The sequence below is a fragment of the Patagioenas fasciata genome, chromosome 14 (genome assembly GCF_037038585.1).
Source record: "Patagioenas fasciata isolate bPatFas1 chromosome 14, bPatFas1.hap1, whole genome shotgun sequence".
NCBI lineage: Eukaryota > Metazoa > Chordata > Aves > Columbiformes > Columbidae > Patagioenas > Patagioenas fasciata.
The window spans coordinates 4303640-4322253 of NC_092533.1; the positions used below are offsets into that span (position 1 = coordinate 4303640).

The following is an 18614-nucleotide window of genomic DNA, read 5'->3' on the forward strand; positions in this document are numbered from 1 at the left end:
GTTTAACTCACGTTTTCTTAGCAAACCAAATCCATAGCATCTTCTTTCATTAATTTATGGTAGCTTATAATTTGTATGGGTGACCAGTTAAGATATTAGCCTGAATTATGTTGCTCTCCACCTGATCATATCCACTTTGCTTGGACTTTTCTTAGTCCTTTCCGAATCCGGGCTAAAAGGCAAGATTGTGGCAGAATGTGCTTTATTTACAGCCTTATTAAGTGAGCAAGGTAATCCCCATCCATTGATCGCAGTAGCTGTTCATTGCAAGAAATGCCTTCTGTATGCGAATAATTTGTAATTATAGTAGAGTTAAATTGGGAGTAATGCTAAAACTGATTTTTGACGGTAATAATCACTGACTTACAGTGAGTGATTTGGAAGGTCTGTAGTATTTTCTTTAGAACAGCAGCATTGCTGAGACCTCTAACAGAAATTAGCAGAAACAGACTGATCTCATCCATTTAGGTAATGCCTTGACATCTGATACGTATTTAGTTTAAAAGATACTTTGTTACTGGTACAGAAACATCACACCTAATGTTATTTAAATAAAAATAAAATATTTATGCGTATGCATCCTTCTGTATATTTCCATGTAAGAAGATTGATGCTCGCTTGACTTTTGACTGACACACTTTTCCAGCTTTCACCGCTTTCTGGATTTTTATGTTTTGTTTTAAACCAAGCCACCAGTTTTCTGCCTTCTGCTCTTCAGTCAGAAGCAGTCTGAAAACTAACTTGTTAAGCTCTTTCAAAGCCCTCTTTAAAGTTCTTCTTTACTGTCATATCTGTCATACACAAATAAAAGCTTGGCAGTAGCAGGTGTCTGGTGTGCCAAGGTCTCAGCCTGTCATGTTGATCATTGCTGGCTGGTTATTTGTTTTGTATGTAATTGGTCTTTGGAGCAGGATTATCCTGTGCTTGTACAGTACCTAGTATGATCTGATCTTGCCCGTAACTAGCTTGTAGATTTGCTGATTAAGAACTCATTTGGGAGCTACCTGGCAAAGCTTCAATATCTTTGTTTTCCAGTGAGAATAGGAAAATCATACTTAACAGTTTACTTAGCGTGGTAACATTTGGGGTGAAACAGATGGACAGCTTGAAGACTTGCAACAGGTTGAAACCAACACTTTCCTTTTCCACGTGCATGAACACATGCAGAGTGTTCCTGAAGGCAAATTGGATGTGGATTTGAGAGTCATGTATCTATTTTTTATTAGACACATGTTTAAAACACTTCAACATCTTACGTTTTAATTGCAAATACATTCCAAGGTGAGGGGGGCAAGAATTGTTTATTGCTGATTTTTTTTTTGGTTGGAACTGTATTCAAGATAGAGCTGTTGTGCAAGTCTCCTCATCTCTAGGATTACTTGTCTCTTCCCTCCCATTAATATTTCACATTTTCCATGCTAGACTGTATTGCAGTGTTGTATACAGGAGGAAGAAGCATTCCTTGTTCGTGGCCTTTGGACACTGATCATACTCCTCCTCCTGACTTTTTATGCAGAGGACATACAGGTTTTTCCTTGAGAATACAGAGAAAACAGCAAAAACTTTATAATGTGGCACTGAATTTGTAATAGAGTGGTGTATACTGCTTTTCTAAATGCATGTAGTAGAGGACGGGTTGGAATATAAAGTTGTGTATGAGTGGTTTTTGCATTGGCAATATGGGAAAACATGTTTTATGATTTCTTTTTAAAGAGCTTGCTGCTCTTTGCTTGTGTTCCTGAAACAGAACAGAGAAAAACATTGGCTCATAGTATGTTCATATAATTGGCTGCAGCTCCACTACACATCAAGCTTAATATGCTTATTCTAGAAGAGGTTATTGCCGTTTTGTCTTCAATGTTTTCCTGCTTCTGTTTCCACCGCTCTAACTTGGTGTAGTTGTTAGTTCTCAGTGATGCCTTCATTCTGGTATTTGCAAGTTTACTACTATTTTAGTCTGGATTTGGTTGCTGGTTTGAAATCAGTGGCAGAACTTCGTGAATATTGGGATGTTGAACACCGGGAGTGTTTCCTGAATGTGACACCACAGGGGAGACAGCCCCACCAGGTGGCCCTGGGCAGCTTTTTGTGTCTGTATTTCAGGCTGTGGCTAATGATGTAACTTAAAAGCAGGTCCAGAATCTTGGCTGCCTACTTGCCAGAAATACCTCAGGGTTATGAATCTACATTATGAGCGTAGCATGACCCTTTTCCCACGTGGTGGGGCACTCTGCCAGCAGCTGCGTGGCATTGCTTGCATTGGTCCCAGGCCAAGGGAGTCTCCTGAGGGCACAAGTGTTTCCTTCACCAATCTGTGTGCACAGTTGAAGCAGGAGCTCGGCACCATGTCCCTGCCAGCAGCTCTTTGCGTGTTGATGAGCCACAGTACACACTGCAGCAGGTCCGATGAACGTAACACCCCTCCTGCTTGTCATGAAAGACTAAGTTGGCAGCTTTTTTAATGTCCACTAAAATTTTCTAGCCAATATGAATTGTATGTCATTGCGGGAAGCAGGTGATGAGGAAACGGTAGTTATGAGTGATTTCCTTTTGACCTTCTGTATTAAGTCAAGTTATATGAAGTTGCAGCTTCTTGGAAATTACTGCATTGTAACAGTCTTTGCAATACAAAAGTAATTTGAGCTTCAGAGTTTCTGAAATATCTATTAAGCATGAATTTCAAAACACTTTGTGGATTAGGAGCAGTCAGATGTCTGGTACATGTTCTTTTTAAAATACTTAAAATGTCTGAGCTATTATGTTTTTCCTTAAAACTAAGTCAGCAAAACAAATCTACTGTGCTGAAGGGATGTGGCTCATATTTCAGTATCCAGTATGTGCAGTGGGCAGTAGCTATAGAGAAAACAACATTGCTGTGCCTTAAGCTGGGCAGAAAGGTCTGAGTGGGCTGTGACAGATGGACAACACGTGTCGTCACCCCTCAGGCTGCAGCTGCCAGCTCTGAGCCCCTTGTTCACTGGAAGGGACATTCAGCTGCTCTGATAGTTTGCTGCACACTCAGGTACGTGTCTGTACTTCAAGACAGAGAGTGGATCAGTGGATAATGTGTTAGTGATCTCCCTTTGTCACATTGTAGTTTGGTGTACCACCTCTTCTCCTTTGGGATGGTTAATGCTGCGTGAATTATCTTCAGCTTCCTTGTGCCTTTATTGTTGTTATCAAATCACAGGCGCTGTGAACCAATACCAAACTGCATTTTTCTCTGTCTTGCCCAGGTGGTGGAGGTGTATGGTCTCCTGGCTCTGGGGATGTCTCTGTGGAACCAACTGGTCGTCCCAGTCCTTTTCATGGTGTTCTGGCTCGTCTTATTTGCTCTTCAGATCTATTCCTATTTCAGCACACGGGACCAGCCTGCCTCAAGAGAGAGGCTCCTCTTCCTCTTCTTGACAAGGTAATGAACTAGTTAATTAATTAACACTGCACAATGCATCATGCAGCAACACGACTGGAAAGCTCTTGCTCGTGTGTTTGCTGTTAAAAATTGTCCTGTACCTTCCATTGTCATTCCTCTCAAAATCTTGTCCATGGGTATACAACTGCTGTGATTTTTGAGAGGCCTTGAAGAGTTCATCTCTTTGGGACAATTCCTAAACCTGTGCTTGACACATGAACATAACATTGAAAGCTTCCCAGGCTTCTCTTTGAGCTCTTAAGCTTTTCTGGGGCCCTTGCATAGTAGATCATCTGGAAATAAGTTTAAGAATGGTACTATTAATAAAATTATCTGACAAAAAAGGATTGGGCGTCAGGTGGAAAACCCAGGATTCTTGATTTCTGATAATTTATTTTGAAACAAAACTTAGAGTTCCTCAAATATCCCACAGAAATAGCTGCTTCAAATACTGCATTTCTCACTGTCTCGACTGGCAGGAGCAAATAAAAGCTTTTTCAGCCCATTTCGGTTTGGTAAACAGGCGGAATTTGAAGGTTTACCACAAGAACTGCAAATAGTGTATGTAAACACATCAATATTTTCTGCTGTGAATTGCTTTCAAAGGAGTTTTCCGGTTAGAGTAGTCATTAAAAGAGACAAAGTAAATGTCTCTTGGGTGAGCTTTGTTTATTTTTGCAGCATATACTTCCTCAGAACTCTTTTGTCAGAGTGCTGGACTAGTTCACTCTTCAGTTGGCTAATTAGTATGGTGTGTTCTTGACCACCATAATTTCTCTTACAAAACTACTATCCTGGTAAACAAGTGAAGATGAGTTAGAGTGTATGGGTTTGTTTTTTTTTGTGTGTGTGTGTGTTTTTTTGTGTGGGTTGGGGTTTGTGTGTTTTTTGGTTAGTGAGTGGGGGTGTCCATGTATTACCTTGAATTATGTATGTGAGGATTTCCAGATGTGTGGTCCCTGTCTGACAACTGGTTCTTCACCGTGTTGGGACACAGGGTGCACTGCACTGCACTCCCTTGTTCTGCCAGTGTCATGTTTCAGAAGCTCAAGTACTTTCTGAGGCTTAAAGTGCTCCAGATACTATAGTGCCAGGATGAGCAAAACGGCCCTGAGGTGAAGGAGCTGAAATAACTATTCTCAGCATCATCAGATATATTCTGGGGTCTCAGCCTTTGGGATTTCATTGCTGTAGCAAAAGAAAGGACGAAACCTGCCTAGGGAGAATATTCACCATCTTATTTTGCTGCTTCTGGCTCAACTGTTTGAAAGACAGGTGTTGCCTACCTGGACCTGGTGAGAATGCTGCCAAAAAGCCCCCAGTCTCCCAATATTATCTATCATTTTGATGTTTGTTTGCACTGTTATGTATCTGAGTGGGAAGTGCCTTAGTGAATCCAGTGAAATCTCAGCAACAGACTTTGGGGTGGGAAAGCCCGACACAGGGAGGACAGTGCCGCCGTGTGGCACATCTGAGAGGGACTGGGGACACGCCACAGCGCAGCCCTGGCCCCAGCTCTGTCTCACAAAGAAGTAACAGAATACCTCTCATCTTTTTATAGAAGGATTCTGTGGCTGCGTGCAGCTTTTAATATTGTCACTAAACCAACCTAACTTTGCTTTCCCCCTCTCTCCTCCCAGTATTGCAGAATGCTGTAGCACTCCGTACTCGCTGCTGGGCTTGGTCTTCACAGTCTCTTTTGTGGCTTTGGGAGTTCTGACTCTCTGCAAGTTTTACTTGCAGGGTTACCGAGCATTCATGAATGATCCTGCTATGAACAGGTAAGTGCCTTGTTGTGTCTAGGGTCTAAAAAGAAGCAGCCAAAAAGTGATTTATTTGGAGATATACAGATTGCATTGCAATTTTTTAACTTCTGGACTCTTGGATATCTTTGACAGGCTTCTGGTCTGCCAGCCTATGTGTGCATTGGAAGGGTTTGAGTGAAAATACAGCTTGTCACAGACTTTTTGAGAGATGGTTCATTTCTGTAGCATTCAAAGATATTATTTGGAACTTGAAAGCACTAAGCGATTTTATTTGCATGAGTCACTAGAAAATTTTCACATTTGGATAATATAAACACTTCACATTTCCATGTCCTCATTTACCCTGTAGTCATGTGTGAAACTTTACTAATGGATGAGGCTTAAAACACTGCATTGTATTGATTGCCTGTAAATTACTATGGAAATAGCCAAAATATAGAAACTGCCTTTTCTTAACACTTGTCCTAACTCGTCTGATATGGAATTGGGATCCTGGCTATGACACTACCTTGCTCAGTTATTCCGGCTCTTAACTATAGAAAGTTCAGACCTTGTGCAAAAGAATGTTTTATATTTTAGATTCCAAGATGTGGAAGTGAAAATGGTATAAATCGGGGTTGCAGTGCTGGGTGCTCTGTACTTCACTGCATCAAATACTGGTGCTAAGATGTGCTTCTTGGAGGTATTAAATCCAATCTGAAGGGTTGTGGCAGAAACAACTTATTTCATGGTGTTTCTAGATGTATTTTTCGTACAGCATTGACACACAGATGTGATTGATTGATTGATTCTTCTTTTAACTGGGTTGATCCACAGGGGAATGACTGAAGGAGTCACACTCCTGATCCTGGCTGTGCAGACAGGTTTGATTGAGCTCCAAGTTGTGCATCGGGCGTTCCTGCTCAGTATTATTCTTTTCATTGTGGTGGCGTCCATACTTCAGTCCATGCTGGAAATTGCTGATCCCATTGTCTTGGCACTGGGAGCCTCAAGGGACAAGTAAGAGACTGGTTTCTAAACTGAAAGCTACTCGATGTTTTTTTTAGGAGCTGATATAGTAATAATTGATGGCCTGATTTGGATTTTTAGTAGCTTGTAAGTACCTTGTCTTTTCTGTATGCAGATTTCTTTTCTAGTCTAAATTCTCTGTTTTTTCCCTCTCTATCCTCCTCCCTCGAGGGCACACTAACACTGCTCACCATGCTGTGTGCTGGCAAACAGAGCTGACTTTGGTCGCCCACTCAGTGTGTTGCACAGAGGTTTCCCTACAGTGCAGTGGTCTCAGACACCTATAGAGGATGGGAAGTTTTTGGGAGTGACCTTGTATTAAAGACCTTTTTTTGTGTGAGGCTGTGATTCCAAAATGATAGGGTTTACTGGCAGAGAAGAAGAAGTGGAAGAGTTAGATTAGTGTGCCGGATGTTCTGACCATGTGGGATTGTTGTTAATTTGTGTTTTGAAGAGCTGTATTGGTATCTGGTGTTCTTGTATTAATCTGTTTGTATCTTTGTTAATTGCTTGTGTCTTTTTCTTTTCTGTAAGCTGTAACTGAGGAAACAGGAGGTTTATTTTTGTGTAGAGAGTTTGTTTTAGCTCAGAGGCTACTTGTGGGCAGTGTGTTCTGCCTGCAGCGATGTTAACTTCAAATATAGTAGCAGAGGGAAGGGGAGTTGAGCCAGCATATGAGCATCTGCCCAGCTTAAGCAAGCAGACAGCGAGTTTTAACTCTCTTCTGCCAAATCTAGGCAGTTCCAAATCAACTAGGGTCAGGATAAATTCCACTTCAGCTCTTCCTTTCTCCCTCACCCACAGACACAGAATTGCAGACCTCACAGTAGCATTTTGATGTTTCTTCAGACTGTATTAAATTGGCTGATTTCTGCTGCTGGCCTGTCCAGCCAATACCTGTACTTTTTCTATACCATATTGCCAGAGCTAAATGAGATTAAAATAACAACCTGAGGAGCATGTAGAGGTAGTATAGTAAATAACTGGAGGTGTTCTGAAAGCCTTCACAAATGGGTAGGTGTAAAAAGATGGATGGTGTGTTTAGATTGGGGAGGAGATTAGGAAGAAGTAAATGATAAGAGCAGAGTAAGGACTGGCAGAGATGAATGTTCAAGTCCCACTACATTTCTTCTTTTGTGATCCTTAAATTAGGGAATGTACTTCTAAAGGCAGCAGGATTAAATCTGGTGATGAAAGGAAGTACATTTGCTTCATGCAAAAAGACATAGAAGAGTTGTAATAAATATGTAATCTGGAAGAATTCTGTTTATGTAGAAAAGTCTACAAAGTTACATGTGTATTTTGTAATGTTTTTCATTTTAATAGGCTTCCACCTGAAACATTCAGTATCTTAGCTATTTAATTCGTGTAACCACTGGCTTGACCCATTATGACAGTTACCATAGGTGAATTTTTTGCCTATAATCTTTGTATTGAAAACAGCAAAGGTCAGATGAGAGGGAACTTTTCACAGTGTATGTGTTGCAGGGGTGCATGCTGGGAATGAGACTGTGCCCAAGTCAAATAGAAACTCCTTTCAACAAGTGAAAGCCTTGAGCAAACACCTAACGCACCTGCATCCAGCAGGCAGCGTGTTCTTATCCTGACACTCACATCTGACTTAAGAAATAAAAACCTCTTGTGTTGTTTGCAGGAGTCTGTGGAAGCACTTCCGAGCCGTCAGCCTCTGTCTCTTCTTACTCGTGTTCCCTGCGTACATGGCCTACATGATTTGTCAGTTTTTCCACATGGATTTCTGGCTGTTGATCATTATCTCCAGCAGTATTCTGACCTCTCTTCAGGTAAGAGTGTTAGCCCTGCATTAACTGTGATCCTCTTACTCTAGAGGGGGAAATACATGGTGACAAAAGAACAGAAATGATAGAAGGGCAGAAGTACAAGATACGATATAAAAATCTCTTTTCTTTTAATCCAGTATCTGAGACTATGGAGTTCCTAGGGATGGGCTGAGAGCGTAGGTGAAAAGAAGTCTGTTTCAAATGGTAAAGCCAGAAGGCTTTTGAGGGCACAACTATCACAGTAAAAAGTTTGGGGATTTTGTTTTTGGTAGGTTTTTTTTGTTTGTTTTTTCTAGAGCACTCATGTATTGTTACCTAGCTGTGGCTCTTTGAGAGCGATTTGATGTTCAAAACACAGTAGTGTAAATACAGGAAATGTTTTGTACTATGAGCATTTGTTATAACTTTTTTTCTTTTCAATTATTAAATTTATAAAATCGCCCCTCATGATGCTCAGCACTTTTGTTTAATCAACTCAGCTGTGTTCTGGACTCAGGAAAGTACAGAAGGGAATGAACTTGGGAACAAGCTTAAATGCTCTGCAGGAAGGAATGACTTTTATTTGTCTTGAAGTTCAGCAACAATTTGACTCCTTTGGGGCTTGTCTGCTCTCTGTGTGATTTGGGAGCATGGACAAAGCTTGAAGGACTTAAGCTCCAGTTCAGAATTGAATGCTGAGCTCATGGTCTTGCACTATGTTACAGGTGCTTGGGACTCTCTTCATTTATGTCTTGTTTATGGTGGAGGAGTTCAGAAAAGAACCAGTGGAAAATATGGATGATGTAATTTATTATGTAAACGGCACTTACCGGCTGCTGGAATTCCTCGTTGCTCTCTGTGTGGTGGCGTACGGCGTCTCGGAAACTGTCTTTGGTGAATGGACTGTGATGGGTTCTGTGATCATCTTCATTCACTCCTATTACAATGTGTGGTTGCGGGCCCAGCTGGGGTGGAAAAGTTTCCTTCTTCGCAGAGATGCTGTGAATAAGATCAAATCGCTGCCTGTCGCCACAAAAGAGCAGTTGGAGCAACACAATGATATCTGTGCCATCTGCTACCAGGTAAGAATTCGAGTGTCAAAAAAATTGACTTGAACTTTGATACCTCTAGACTGTCAAGTTCAGCCTGCAACTAGTAAAATAAACGACTTGAACTATATTTAATGAGCTATATTGTGCTATGAAGTCATTTGAATTGCCCAGTGTTTTGCTTTGTGTAAAGTGATTTGGAGTGCTGTCACCGAGATAGTTTGGATATGTTTAAACTTTCATTCCTTTTTTCCAGTTACACAAGAAACTCTGTCCTTGAGCTTCTTTGAAACCTCCTGTGTTTGGGTTGAGCTGGTCTCAACAGTAACAGCAAATGTGCCTTTCCTTCATTAGTGGAAGATTTGGATACTGAAAGACAATGTGTACTCAGTAGCTGATTTGTTATTATTCCATAGAAGGAGATCAGTCTCTACAGACTTTGCTACTTCATGCACAATGTCAGTTTTATAACAGAAACCTGATTATCAGAAGGTTAAGGGACTGTCTAATGTAAGTCAGCAGATGTAAAGACCTTAGAAATTAATGCTGAAAGTAATATTTTTATCACATCTCCAGCTCCAACATCTTTTTCTCTTGGGTAGGAATTGTAGTTTTATGTGACAGTGAAAGAACCATCCTAAGATTAGTACTGTGTGATTGAACTGACTCCAACCCTGATTGAAATTCTTTCAGAGTAAAACTACCAGTGCCAGATTGAGAGACAATGTTTAAAACACCAGATGGGTGATTTGTGGATCTCAGCAGACAGAATTAGGGTGTCACTTAGTTTCTGGTTTGCTGCTGTTTCCTGTTGTATCTGGAAGTGTGCTGGTTTTGACCTGCACAATTGTTTCTTAAGCCAACTAATCCTGTGACTCTCATCCTACAAAAGCTTGTATTGAAATGTAATAATACATATGCATTAGAAACAAAACTTTTGGCTAATTTCTAATCCCAGTAGTGTAAAGAGGCAGATGCTGCCCGTGTGTGAATTGTGTGTATTTGAATGTGGAGGCCTGTTGGTGTGAAGAAACGTTCTCACTTGCCAGTGGCCTGTTTCTGCCTCCTCTGTGGCTGGTGGACCCAGCAGCTGTGTGAGGTGAGAGGAACAGGATTACAAATAATATGTTTCTTCTTTTTTTGTGTGTGCTTTCCAGGATATGAAAACTGCTGTAATCACACCATGTAGCCATTTTTTTCATGCGGGTTGTCTTAAGAAATGGCTGTATGTGCAAGAAACCTGCCCGCTCTGCCACTGCCAACTCAAGAGCCCTTCGCAGCTACCAGGACTGGGACCAGAGCCAGCTCAACAGCCAAACCCCAGCGCAGAGCAAAATACCAGACCTGGAGAGGCAGCCGAACCCTCTGCTGTTAAACATGGCAACGGGCCGAGTGTGAAAGGCAGTTCTGGTGAGGGGGACGGACAGGTTGGGGATGGACAGGACAGCCCGAAGGCCTCTGCTGGGACAGAGGTGTCTCAGAGCATGGACAGCGACACAAGCCCGTGTGGGGCCAACCAGGGAGCAGCTTGTGCTGCAGAACTAATTGCAGCCCCAGAGGGGTGTCCAGCTCGAGACCCGAGCGTTCGTGTCCAGCTCTAAGGTGACAAAGAATGAGACGGGAACAAATACATTTCAGAGATCCAAGTTTGACTCAGAAGAAAACCTGTCCTTCCACAGCTGTGAAAGAAGTTTAGCTATTAATGCTGGTCAAAACGTAACCTCCCATGCTGATTTTTGTGGGCTGCTTGGTAGCGATAACTCCAGTGAGATGTAGTAGAAATGACTCCAGAAGCTCTCTGAACTGTGGGCATAGGAAGGATGTCTGGAAATAAATTGCAGTACAAAGTGTTTTGGAGACATAGGTGAGGGGTAAGAGGAGTGAGAAGTCTGTGAGAAGTTGTAGAAAGACAAACAGAACATGAGCTTTTATTTTGGTCAGGAAGAGGGTGTCACATCCAGCCAGAGTATCCAAGAGGCGCTAAATGCAGAGTTGCCGGTCTGGCTGAGGTGCAGCTTTAATTGCTGACAACCTTTTTTATGGCACGTATGCAAAAATCAAAGATAGAACAGCAGCGATTGTACTGGAAGATGGAAGCACTCCGTATACGTCATGTGTATGCTTTGGGTGTTCTTGGTGGGGAAATTGCATTTGAATTCATGTAATCTATAGCGACTCTTGACATTTATGATGGAGTCTTCAATATTTTGATGTATATGAAACTTTTGCTAATAATGGGAACAGTCTGGGCTGCATGAAGTAAACTAAAGCTCTAATGAACACTTTGACCTCTGCTACTGCGTGCAGGAGGAAAGTGGGATGAGTTTTAGGGCACAGAGCAAGGCCTTACAGTACTGTGCTGTGTAATGTTAAATTCTTGCAGCTGAATTAAAACAGTATTAAACTCTGGCGATATTTGCACTTTGGGAATGAGTACATTATTGTGTATGATCAGACTCCGCAAATGCCACTTTTAAAGCTGTTAATAGGTTTGCACCCTTTTTTCTTTGACATGGACATGTCCATACTTAAATTTTTACATGCATCATGGCTTCAAGTAGAATGGGGGACTGGGTGGGGAAATAGGTGGGAGTAGGGAGCAGGCAATTTTTTTATGTGAATTTTGATATGAAGAGAAATTAGTCACTTATTTATACGATAGGCTTGACTCAAGTGTTTTTCAAAGTCGGTATTCCTAATGTGAAATGTGATACTATTTTATTTTTAGTAGTAAATTTGGATGTAGACTGACAGACATAGCTGAATGTCTTAATAAATTACATTTGAAGATTTTTACACCTGGTTGTGTGATTCTTGTACTGAAATTCCGTGAATTAAGTATGTGTTGACTGGCTCTTCTGCAGTAGTAGCTTTCTGTTCCCTTTGGAGATCAGTGGAACTTCTGATACCTGCTTTCTCCCCCATTTCCATTGCAGTGCTGTGTGTTCTGGTGGTACCTCCTGCTCTCCACCAGATCTGCACCAACACAGAACAGCACAACCCAAGGCCCATTTGCTCCTGGAGGCTGTGGGGGCTGCTGCTGAGCCTCCAACAGAACCCAAACGTTTTTCATTCTCACCTTGACAGGGTGAGAGGATCAGTTCCGCCATCCTTGCGTTCTGTATCAGTTTTGTTTTCTTGCATGTTGATCAGAAATTCAGGTTTACCAGGTGCTTCCATGAGCATGGCAGAGCTTTTATTAACTGGTGGGGGAAATTGTGAGAACTTCTTTATTGAAGTCTCACTCCTGTTGGTCAATGGTCTGGAGCCTGCTCTTCTGTGTCTGTGCTTCTGTGGAACAGAGTTTTTCTCAGTAAGATGTTTTATGTGTGTCCTATGGAATTCACATTGTTTCCATTCTAGCCCCACTTAAAAATCTGTGGAGGTGGGAAACGGAGAATTTCTGGGCTGCGCTTTAGTATTGTGAAACAAAGGCTTTCCCTCGATTCACAGAACACGTTCTTGAAGATCCTCTATTAAACCCTGCTTTGCTGTCCCTGGGTGTGGAAAGGTGAGCCCAGAAGTTCCTCACACCAGGGGTGGGAGGTTTTTCCTTGGTTAAGATCAGCTCCAGGGAGCACTGGTTCCCAGGGGAACAGCTCAGCAGGGTCGGGCTGGTGGGATGGAGCCTGGAGGGGCCGTGGCTGCTGGACAGACCTCAGGGCCAGCACGAGGAAGGGAGGAGAACAACTTGTGCTCATCTAGAGTATTCATCTGGGGACAGGAGGAAATCACGGGAGCCATCAGCTCCATTGCTGTCCCACACGGTGTGTCACGTCACTTTCGTAAATATAGGAAGTGGTGGTGTAACAAAAAAATAAGGTTTGCCTTCACTGTTTATGCTAAGAAGCCGTTTCTCAGCCTGACTGATCTCTTGGCAACGAACATTTTAATTTCTACCCTAAGTTATTCGTGGCTATTTGGTAATGCAAAAGCTGGAGGAAAGGACTACGGATTTACAGCGACATCGCTAAGAGGTAAGTGCGCCTGGAAACTGCTGGTTGAGAATCTACAGACCCGCAGCAGACTGAACAAATGCCCCGTCTGCTGGGCCGGCGCGTCGGGAGCGTGGATGTGGCGCTGGAAAGGAGCCCGGCGGACCAGGAAGGTACGAGGTACGTGCTGTCTGAGGTGAAATGGTGCTGCAAGGTGCCCGCTGGAGTGAACCACAAGCAACTGCTCTGTGCTGGAGAAGGTGCTCGAGGATGTGGAGGCTCAGGCAATCTCGGCTGAATTCTGCATCCTGGCGAGAGGGGTGCGATGGGGTGAAAACGTCTGTGATGCACCTTTTTGACTGTTTTTGAGAGGAAGGGAAGAGAAAGGAGGGGAGGCTGCTGGTTTGGAGAGTTCATAGGAACAGGGCTTTGCTTGAAAGATGGAAGTTACCTTCATTGGGTGCCAACACCGTTATAAAGAATTGTTCATAAGAGCAACATGAGGTAGAGTGTGTATGTTCATGAGGCAGAGCTGACCAGTTACTAACATCTGCTGGTCTAGAAAGTTCAAGGAGGGAGGGGGATGTGGGTGTGTGTGTGTTCGCTTTTGCTTCATTTTTGGCTTTGTTTTCTCCAACTCAAAAATGCTGGCAAAATACAATTTTCTGAAAAACTAGGGACATCCAGCTCTAGCAGAACTCAAAAATAAGCCTGCAAGGAATGGGAGTGGATGGGAAATAAACACTGAAAAGCCAAGCAGGCTGTATCTTACAGTAAGGGTGTTCAGGGATGAAGTGAGAACTGTCCAAACTCACACCAAGTTCGATCTTACAGAAGAAATACAATGCACAACTTGAAGGGGAACAGGAGAAAAGGCCACTACGGGGGAGCAGGGAGGTCAGGAATGAAATGAACCTCCTATCTCCATGCTCTGTAGAGCATCTGGGTGAACAGTCCTGATCTCTGAGCTTTGCCTGGTGCAGAACTGCCACCTGGACACTGCTTGCTTTGAGCTGATTTTCTCTGCAGCTGTGCATGAGTAAATGGGGAAAAAAATGTCTTTTGAGTGTTTATGATCAGGGTATAACTGCAGGCTGAGGCTTGAAATCATTTTCATGATTGCAGGACTCCTGATGGTGGTGTGATTGACGACCATTTGGACTCAAAAAGATGCTTCCAGCCAGGTGATACAATGGGAACAGTTGGGAAGTTCATGGCTGGTTGGTTTTGTGCTGGAAGTGGCAGCACTGATCACACGGTGTGGCGGTGTGTGTGTCTGGTCAGTCCTATTGAGTATCCCAGGGCTGCTGATGGAGAGTCCATTGCTCTGGGCTCAGGGAAATGTTATTTACACAAGGTGAGATGACTCCATGGGAAGAGCAAACAAGTCTGTGGCTGGGAATTTGAGCTGAACGCTTTGGTTTGATCTTCACTGCTCTCAGCTCCCTTGGCTTTTGGATATTTTGCAGCAGAAAAACCCATTTCCTTCCCTGTTTCTAGTGAAGCGCTTCATTTTATACCAAGGCAGAGAGTTCTTGAAACGCACAAGGGTTTCCACCCCTTCTTTCAGAGTCCTCTTCTTCCTGATTAATTTTAAATTCAATTCTCAAGTTACCTCAGTCCTTTTCCTAAAATAGACTGGAGTTTGGACTTATCTGAATGTTTGAGAACAAAATTGTAACATTTTTCCTAACTGGCAGGGAAGTCAAGGAGTTTGATTTCAGTTTGTTCAAAATTCAAATTATCTCTAGCAAATAAGATAGAAAATAAAAGAAAGCTGATATGGGTGTCTAAAAAAACCCCGTGCTTGGGAAGGGGAACTGGCTGTTGAAAGCATGAGATGTTGGGAAGCCAGCTGTGTTCAGAGTGAAAATAACCAAATCAGAGTGAAACTTGCTGGATTTTGTTTGGGTCAGGAGAACGCAGGGCAGGAAACCCATGCACTGGGTCTGAAGCCAGCAGTGCAGCCTGTCCCGGCGCGGGTGGTGATCACCGGCTGGAAGTTCTCGAGAAGGAGCGGTCCATGGACCACTGCTGGTTTCATAGAATGTCCTGAGCTGGAAGGGACCCACAAGGATCATGGAGTCCAACTCCTGTCCCTGCACAGGACACCCCACAGGTCACACCGTGTGTCTGAAGACGTTGCCCAGTCTCTTCTTGAACACTGTCAGGTTGGGGCTGTGACACCTCCCTGGGAACCTGTTCAGTGTCCAACACCCCGTGGGTGAAGAACCTTTTCCTCATGCCCAACCTAAACCTCTCCTGGCACATCTTCTGCCATCCCCTTGGGTTCTGTTGGTCACTAAAGAGCTCAGCCCTGTCCCTTCTCCTCCCCTTGTGAGGAAGCTGCAACCCCATGAGTTCTCCCCTCAGTCTCCTCTTTTGGTTCACGCTGCTCTGTGGAGGGCTGTGGAGGTGGCTCGTGGATTGGTACTGGCTTTGGCTTTTTTCCTCCTGTGTGTTGAATTTGTATGAAGAGATCTTTAATTTTCCAGCACTACTTGTCAGTGTCTGGAGCTGCACAGTAGCTGGGTCTGCCCTGTACAGATCGCTTACTCCAAGTCTTGCCTGTGACGGGACTCCACAAAAACATTTGTTGGCAAGACTAACAAATACATTTCCCTACTAAGCTCTTTGGCTTTGCTTGCACTTATAAAGGTGTTAATAAAGGCCATTTTAAACTCAATTTTTCATAGTGTTACAATACTGAGTTTATAAGTTAACTGGTCCCCCTTTCTGTGAAGTGCATGTTCAATCACGTTAAGGATCACAATTCACTGCCCCGCACCTTGAAGACAGCAGTTTTCTTTTTGACAATGCCTATTTCTTATAACTCTGGCTGTTTTATTTATGAGCACCCTGCTGGAGTCCCAGGCCAGGGTTGCGCTGGCTTGGGGACATCGAGTGCTGGTGTGGAGACGCTGGCCAGGGAAATTCCATCTGCTTTCATAGAGGACGTTATGATTCAGCTGATGAACCACTCAGCAAATGTATTTTGTGGCTCTAATGTATTGAAAACAAACGCTGTCTCTTAGGGGAAAAAGGGAGCCTGCAAAACTTGGTGAGCTCTCTACAATTTGGAGGGTGTTAATACTAAGGGAACATACCCGGCACACATGTAAACCTACAGATGACCATCTTGGTTAAAAAGATGTAAAGGAAAAACAACTTATATGCACAAATAACCAATCCAAATTAAAAACAGCAACAACAAATAGATTTCTATGTGTTACAAGTAATTAGACGTGATTTTTCTCAGTGGTTGTCATTTCCTGGAGGCTTATAATCCACATCCTAAAACCAACCTGGTAGCTGAAACTCTGGGCTAATAAACCAGCCAAAGACCAGGCCGTCTGCAGGATTTTGCAGCAACAAATGTAAAAAGCATAGGAGTGCGATGTGGATAAATGACTTAATTCTTAGGAATTTAAAATGTAAAACAGACTTAATTGGATCAAAATAATCAATTGAATAAGTATCTGGTATTTACAAATGAAATTATATGCAGTTCCTTAATTGAACGTAGTCTGGGTTTTCTTTAAACTGATTGTTCACTTCTAGCTTGGGGAAAAAATGCTGGAATGCGGGGGGATTAAGTTTTATTTATTTTCCTTGCTAAGAGCTGCGTTGTGCAATTTAAAGGGAAACGTCCTTGAAAGATGGGTTCCTTTGTAAATGCTTTCAGACCTTGTTTGGTTTGGGATGGGAATTAATTTCTCTAAGGCCGTGGTGGAAAGTGCGTGTTGGTAAGTAAAGAAAAATGTACAATTGTAACCTGCTAAGACACATCTCGTTTTCAAGATAAAAATCTTTGCATGCACGATGTTGTTTTGGGCATCGCTGATGTGGCCACCTTGCTGGAAAAAAGGCTGGTGATGATCTTGGTTTGCCCCCAGGTGGTAGGAAACAAGCAGTGAGAGAATCTCATACCCAGCTATTGGATATTACTAGAGTTCTTCATTATACCTTGATGTACTTCAATATTAACCTTAAGTGCTGCAGAAGATGCAGCCACGTGTGTGGGCTCCTTGTTGAGCTCTGTGGGTGCCGTGGGGGTTCTGGTCTGTGTGTGTCCGTGTGTCCGGCTGTAACACGGCAGTGAGGATTGACTGAGGCGGTTTGAGACACTTTAACAAGAACTGGACCCATTCAGCCATTTCTCACCAGAATTACAATTGCATTTAAGGTGGATCTGGTGACTTCCAGGTCCCAATTTCTTTTTCTAAAGGTGGGGAGCTGGAAAGAATAATTAAAGGAAGGTGCAGGGTCACCTTTCCCTTGAGACGGATGAAGAATAAATATAAGCCGAGTTCTGAGAACTTCCTGACCCTGGCGGTGGGCACTGGGTCTGGGGTGCTGTGGTGGGGTGGGCTGCTGTCATCTTCTCCCCAGGCTTCTTCTAACAGAAAATACAGATCTTACCCTCCTGGGTTTTTTCCTTTTTAGCTGTGTCTGTCTGTCTGTGCACTGATGGGTCCTGGAATTATCCCCTTTGGTTTTGGAGACAAGCGGTCTCTGGATCTACTTGTGCTGTGCTTTTATGGGGGTGTGGAACGCTGGCTGTGGGAGGTTCAAGCTCCTCTGGTGTTGCTGTGGATCAAACTTTTCCCTGAGCAGAAAACTGGTGCTAAACCTCTTCTTCACCCCTCCTGAGGATCCAACCCTTTTAACACCTGTGTAACAACCCCTGTGTAAACACCTGGAGGAAATTAAACCCCGTGCAACAGGACCCCAACCTGCCCAGAGCCCGGGGTTGTTTCCAGGGGGTTCGCTTTTCTCCTTTTCACCTGCAGAGGGAGGGGATGGAGTCCGGAGCCAGGGCTGGGGACGGGGGAGCCCGGGCAGCCCCCGCGGTGGCCACGGCGGGGCGGTGCCGCTCCGCAAACCGGAGCCGCTGCAGGGGGGAGCAGGAGCCGGGGGTGCCTTTCCTGGGGGTTCTGCGCATTTAAATAGCACATAGCGAGTTTTACAAGGAAAATAATACCAACAGAATCTCACCTTTGAATCCACCAGCTGTAATAAATGCCGAGTGAAGCTGCGGTCCAGGACGTCCCCGCGATGCCGATGCTCTGCGAGCGGTTCGTGTCTGCAAAGTTTGCTGGGAAAAATCGGATTTATATTTACAGGAGAAGGAAGATGTGCTCTAACACCCGTATTTTTCTTTCAGCTTGAAAGATGTTTCCCCCCCACCCCATTAAAAACCAAACAGCGCAGTCAGCTCCGTTCTCCGTGACAAGACAGTTAGATGCCACAAAGCAGTGCCTTTTATTGGAGCTTCCCACAGATAAAGATTTATATGATAGAAATAATTCGATTTGGATCAAGACTTCTGCTCAATATAACCCAAGGGTATTCTGAGAATTGCTTGGATTCTGGCGAAATCCCACTGGGTGTCAATCAACACCGTCCAGCTTCAATCAGGGGTTCAGATATTTTTTCCTCTTCTTTTCACAGAGGGTTTTAAAGCTGAGATATGCAAACACAGGCCATTGTCAAACACTCCAATGGGAGACAGCTATTCACCTCCATGAATACAGTATCTTTTGCCTTCTTGCATAAATATTTTAATTGCTAATTTGCTGGTCTCATTTAACACAGATTCAGCATTTATCATTTGAATTTAAACTTGTTAAAATTTATGATTTTCTTGGCTACCTATGTCAATA

At 43.4% G+C, this 18614-nt stretch overlaps 1 protein-coding gene across 3 annotated transcripts in view; it reads left to right on the forward strand.

The window, feature by feature from the left end:
- RNF145 (ring finger protein 145) overlaps positions 1 to 11809 on the forward strand; it is a 40440-nt gene extending 28631 nt beyond the window's left edge. For all 3 annotated transcript variants that reach the window (XM_065848954.2, XM_065848956.2, XM_065848953.2), the window contains exons 6-11: positions 3237 to 3412; positions 5053 to 5193; positions 5995 to 6177; positions 7841 to 7988; positions 8690 to 9046; positions 10171 to 11809. In XM_065848954.2, the coding sequence (XP_065705026.1) occupies positions 3237 to 3412; positions 5053 to 5193; positions 5995 to 6177; positions 7841 to 7988; positions 8690 to 9046; positions 10171 to 10614 (1449 nt within the window). In that variant the 3' untranslated portion in view covers positions 10615 to 11809. The remainder of the gene's footprint in view (positions 1 to 3236; positions 3413 to 5052; positions 5194 to 5994; positions 6178 to 7840; positions 7989 to 8689; positions 9047 to 10170) is intronic.
- The last annotated feature ends 6805 nt before the right edge of the window (positions 11810 to 18614 follow it).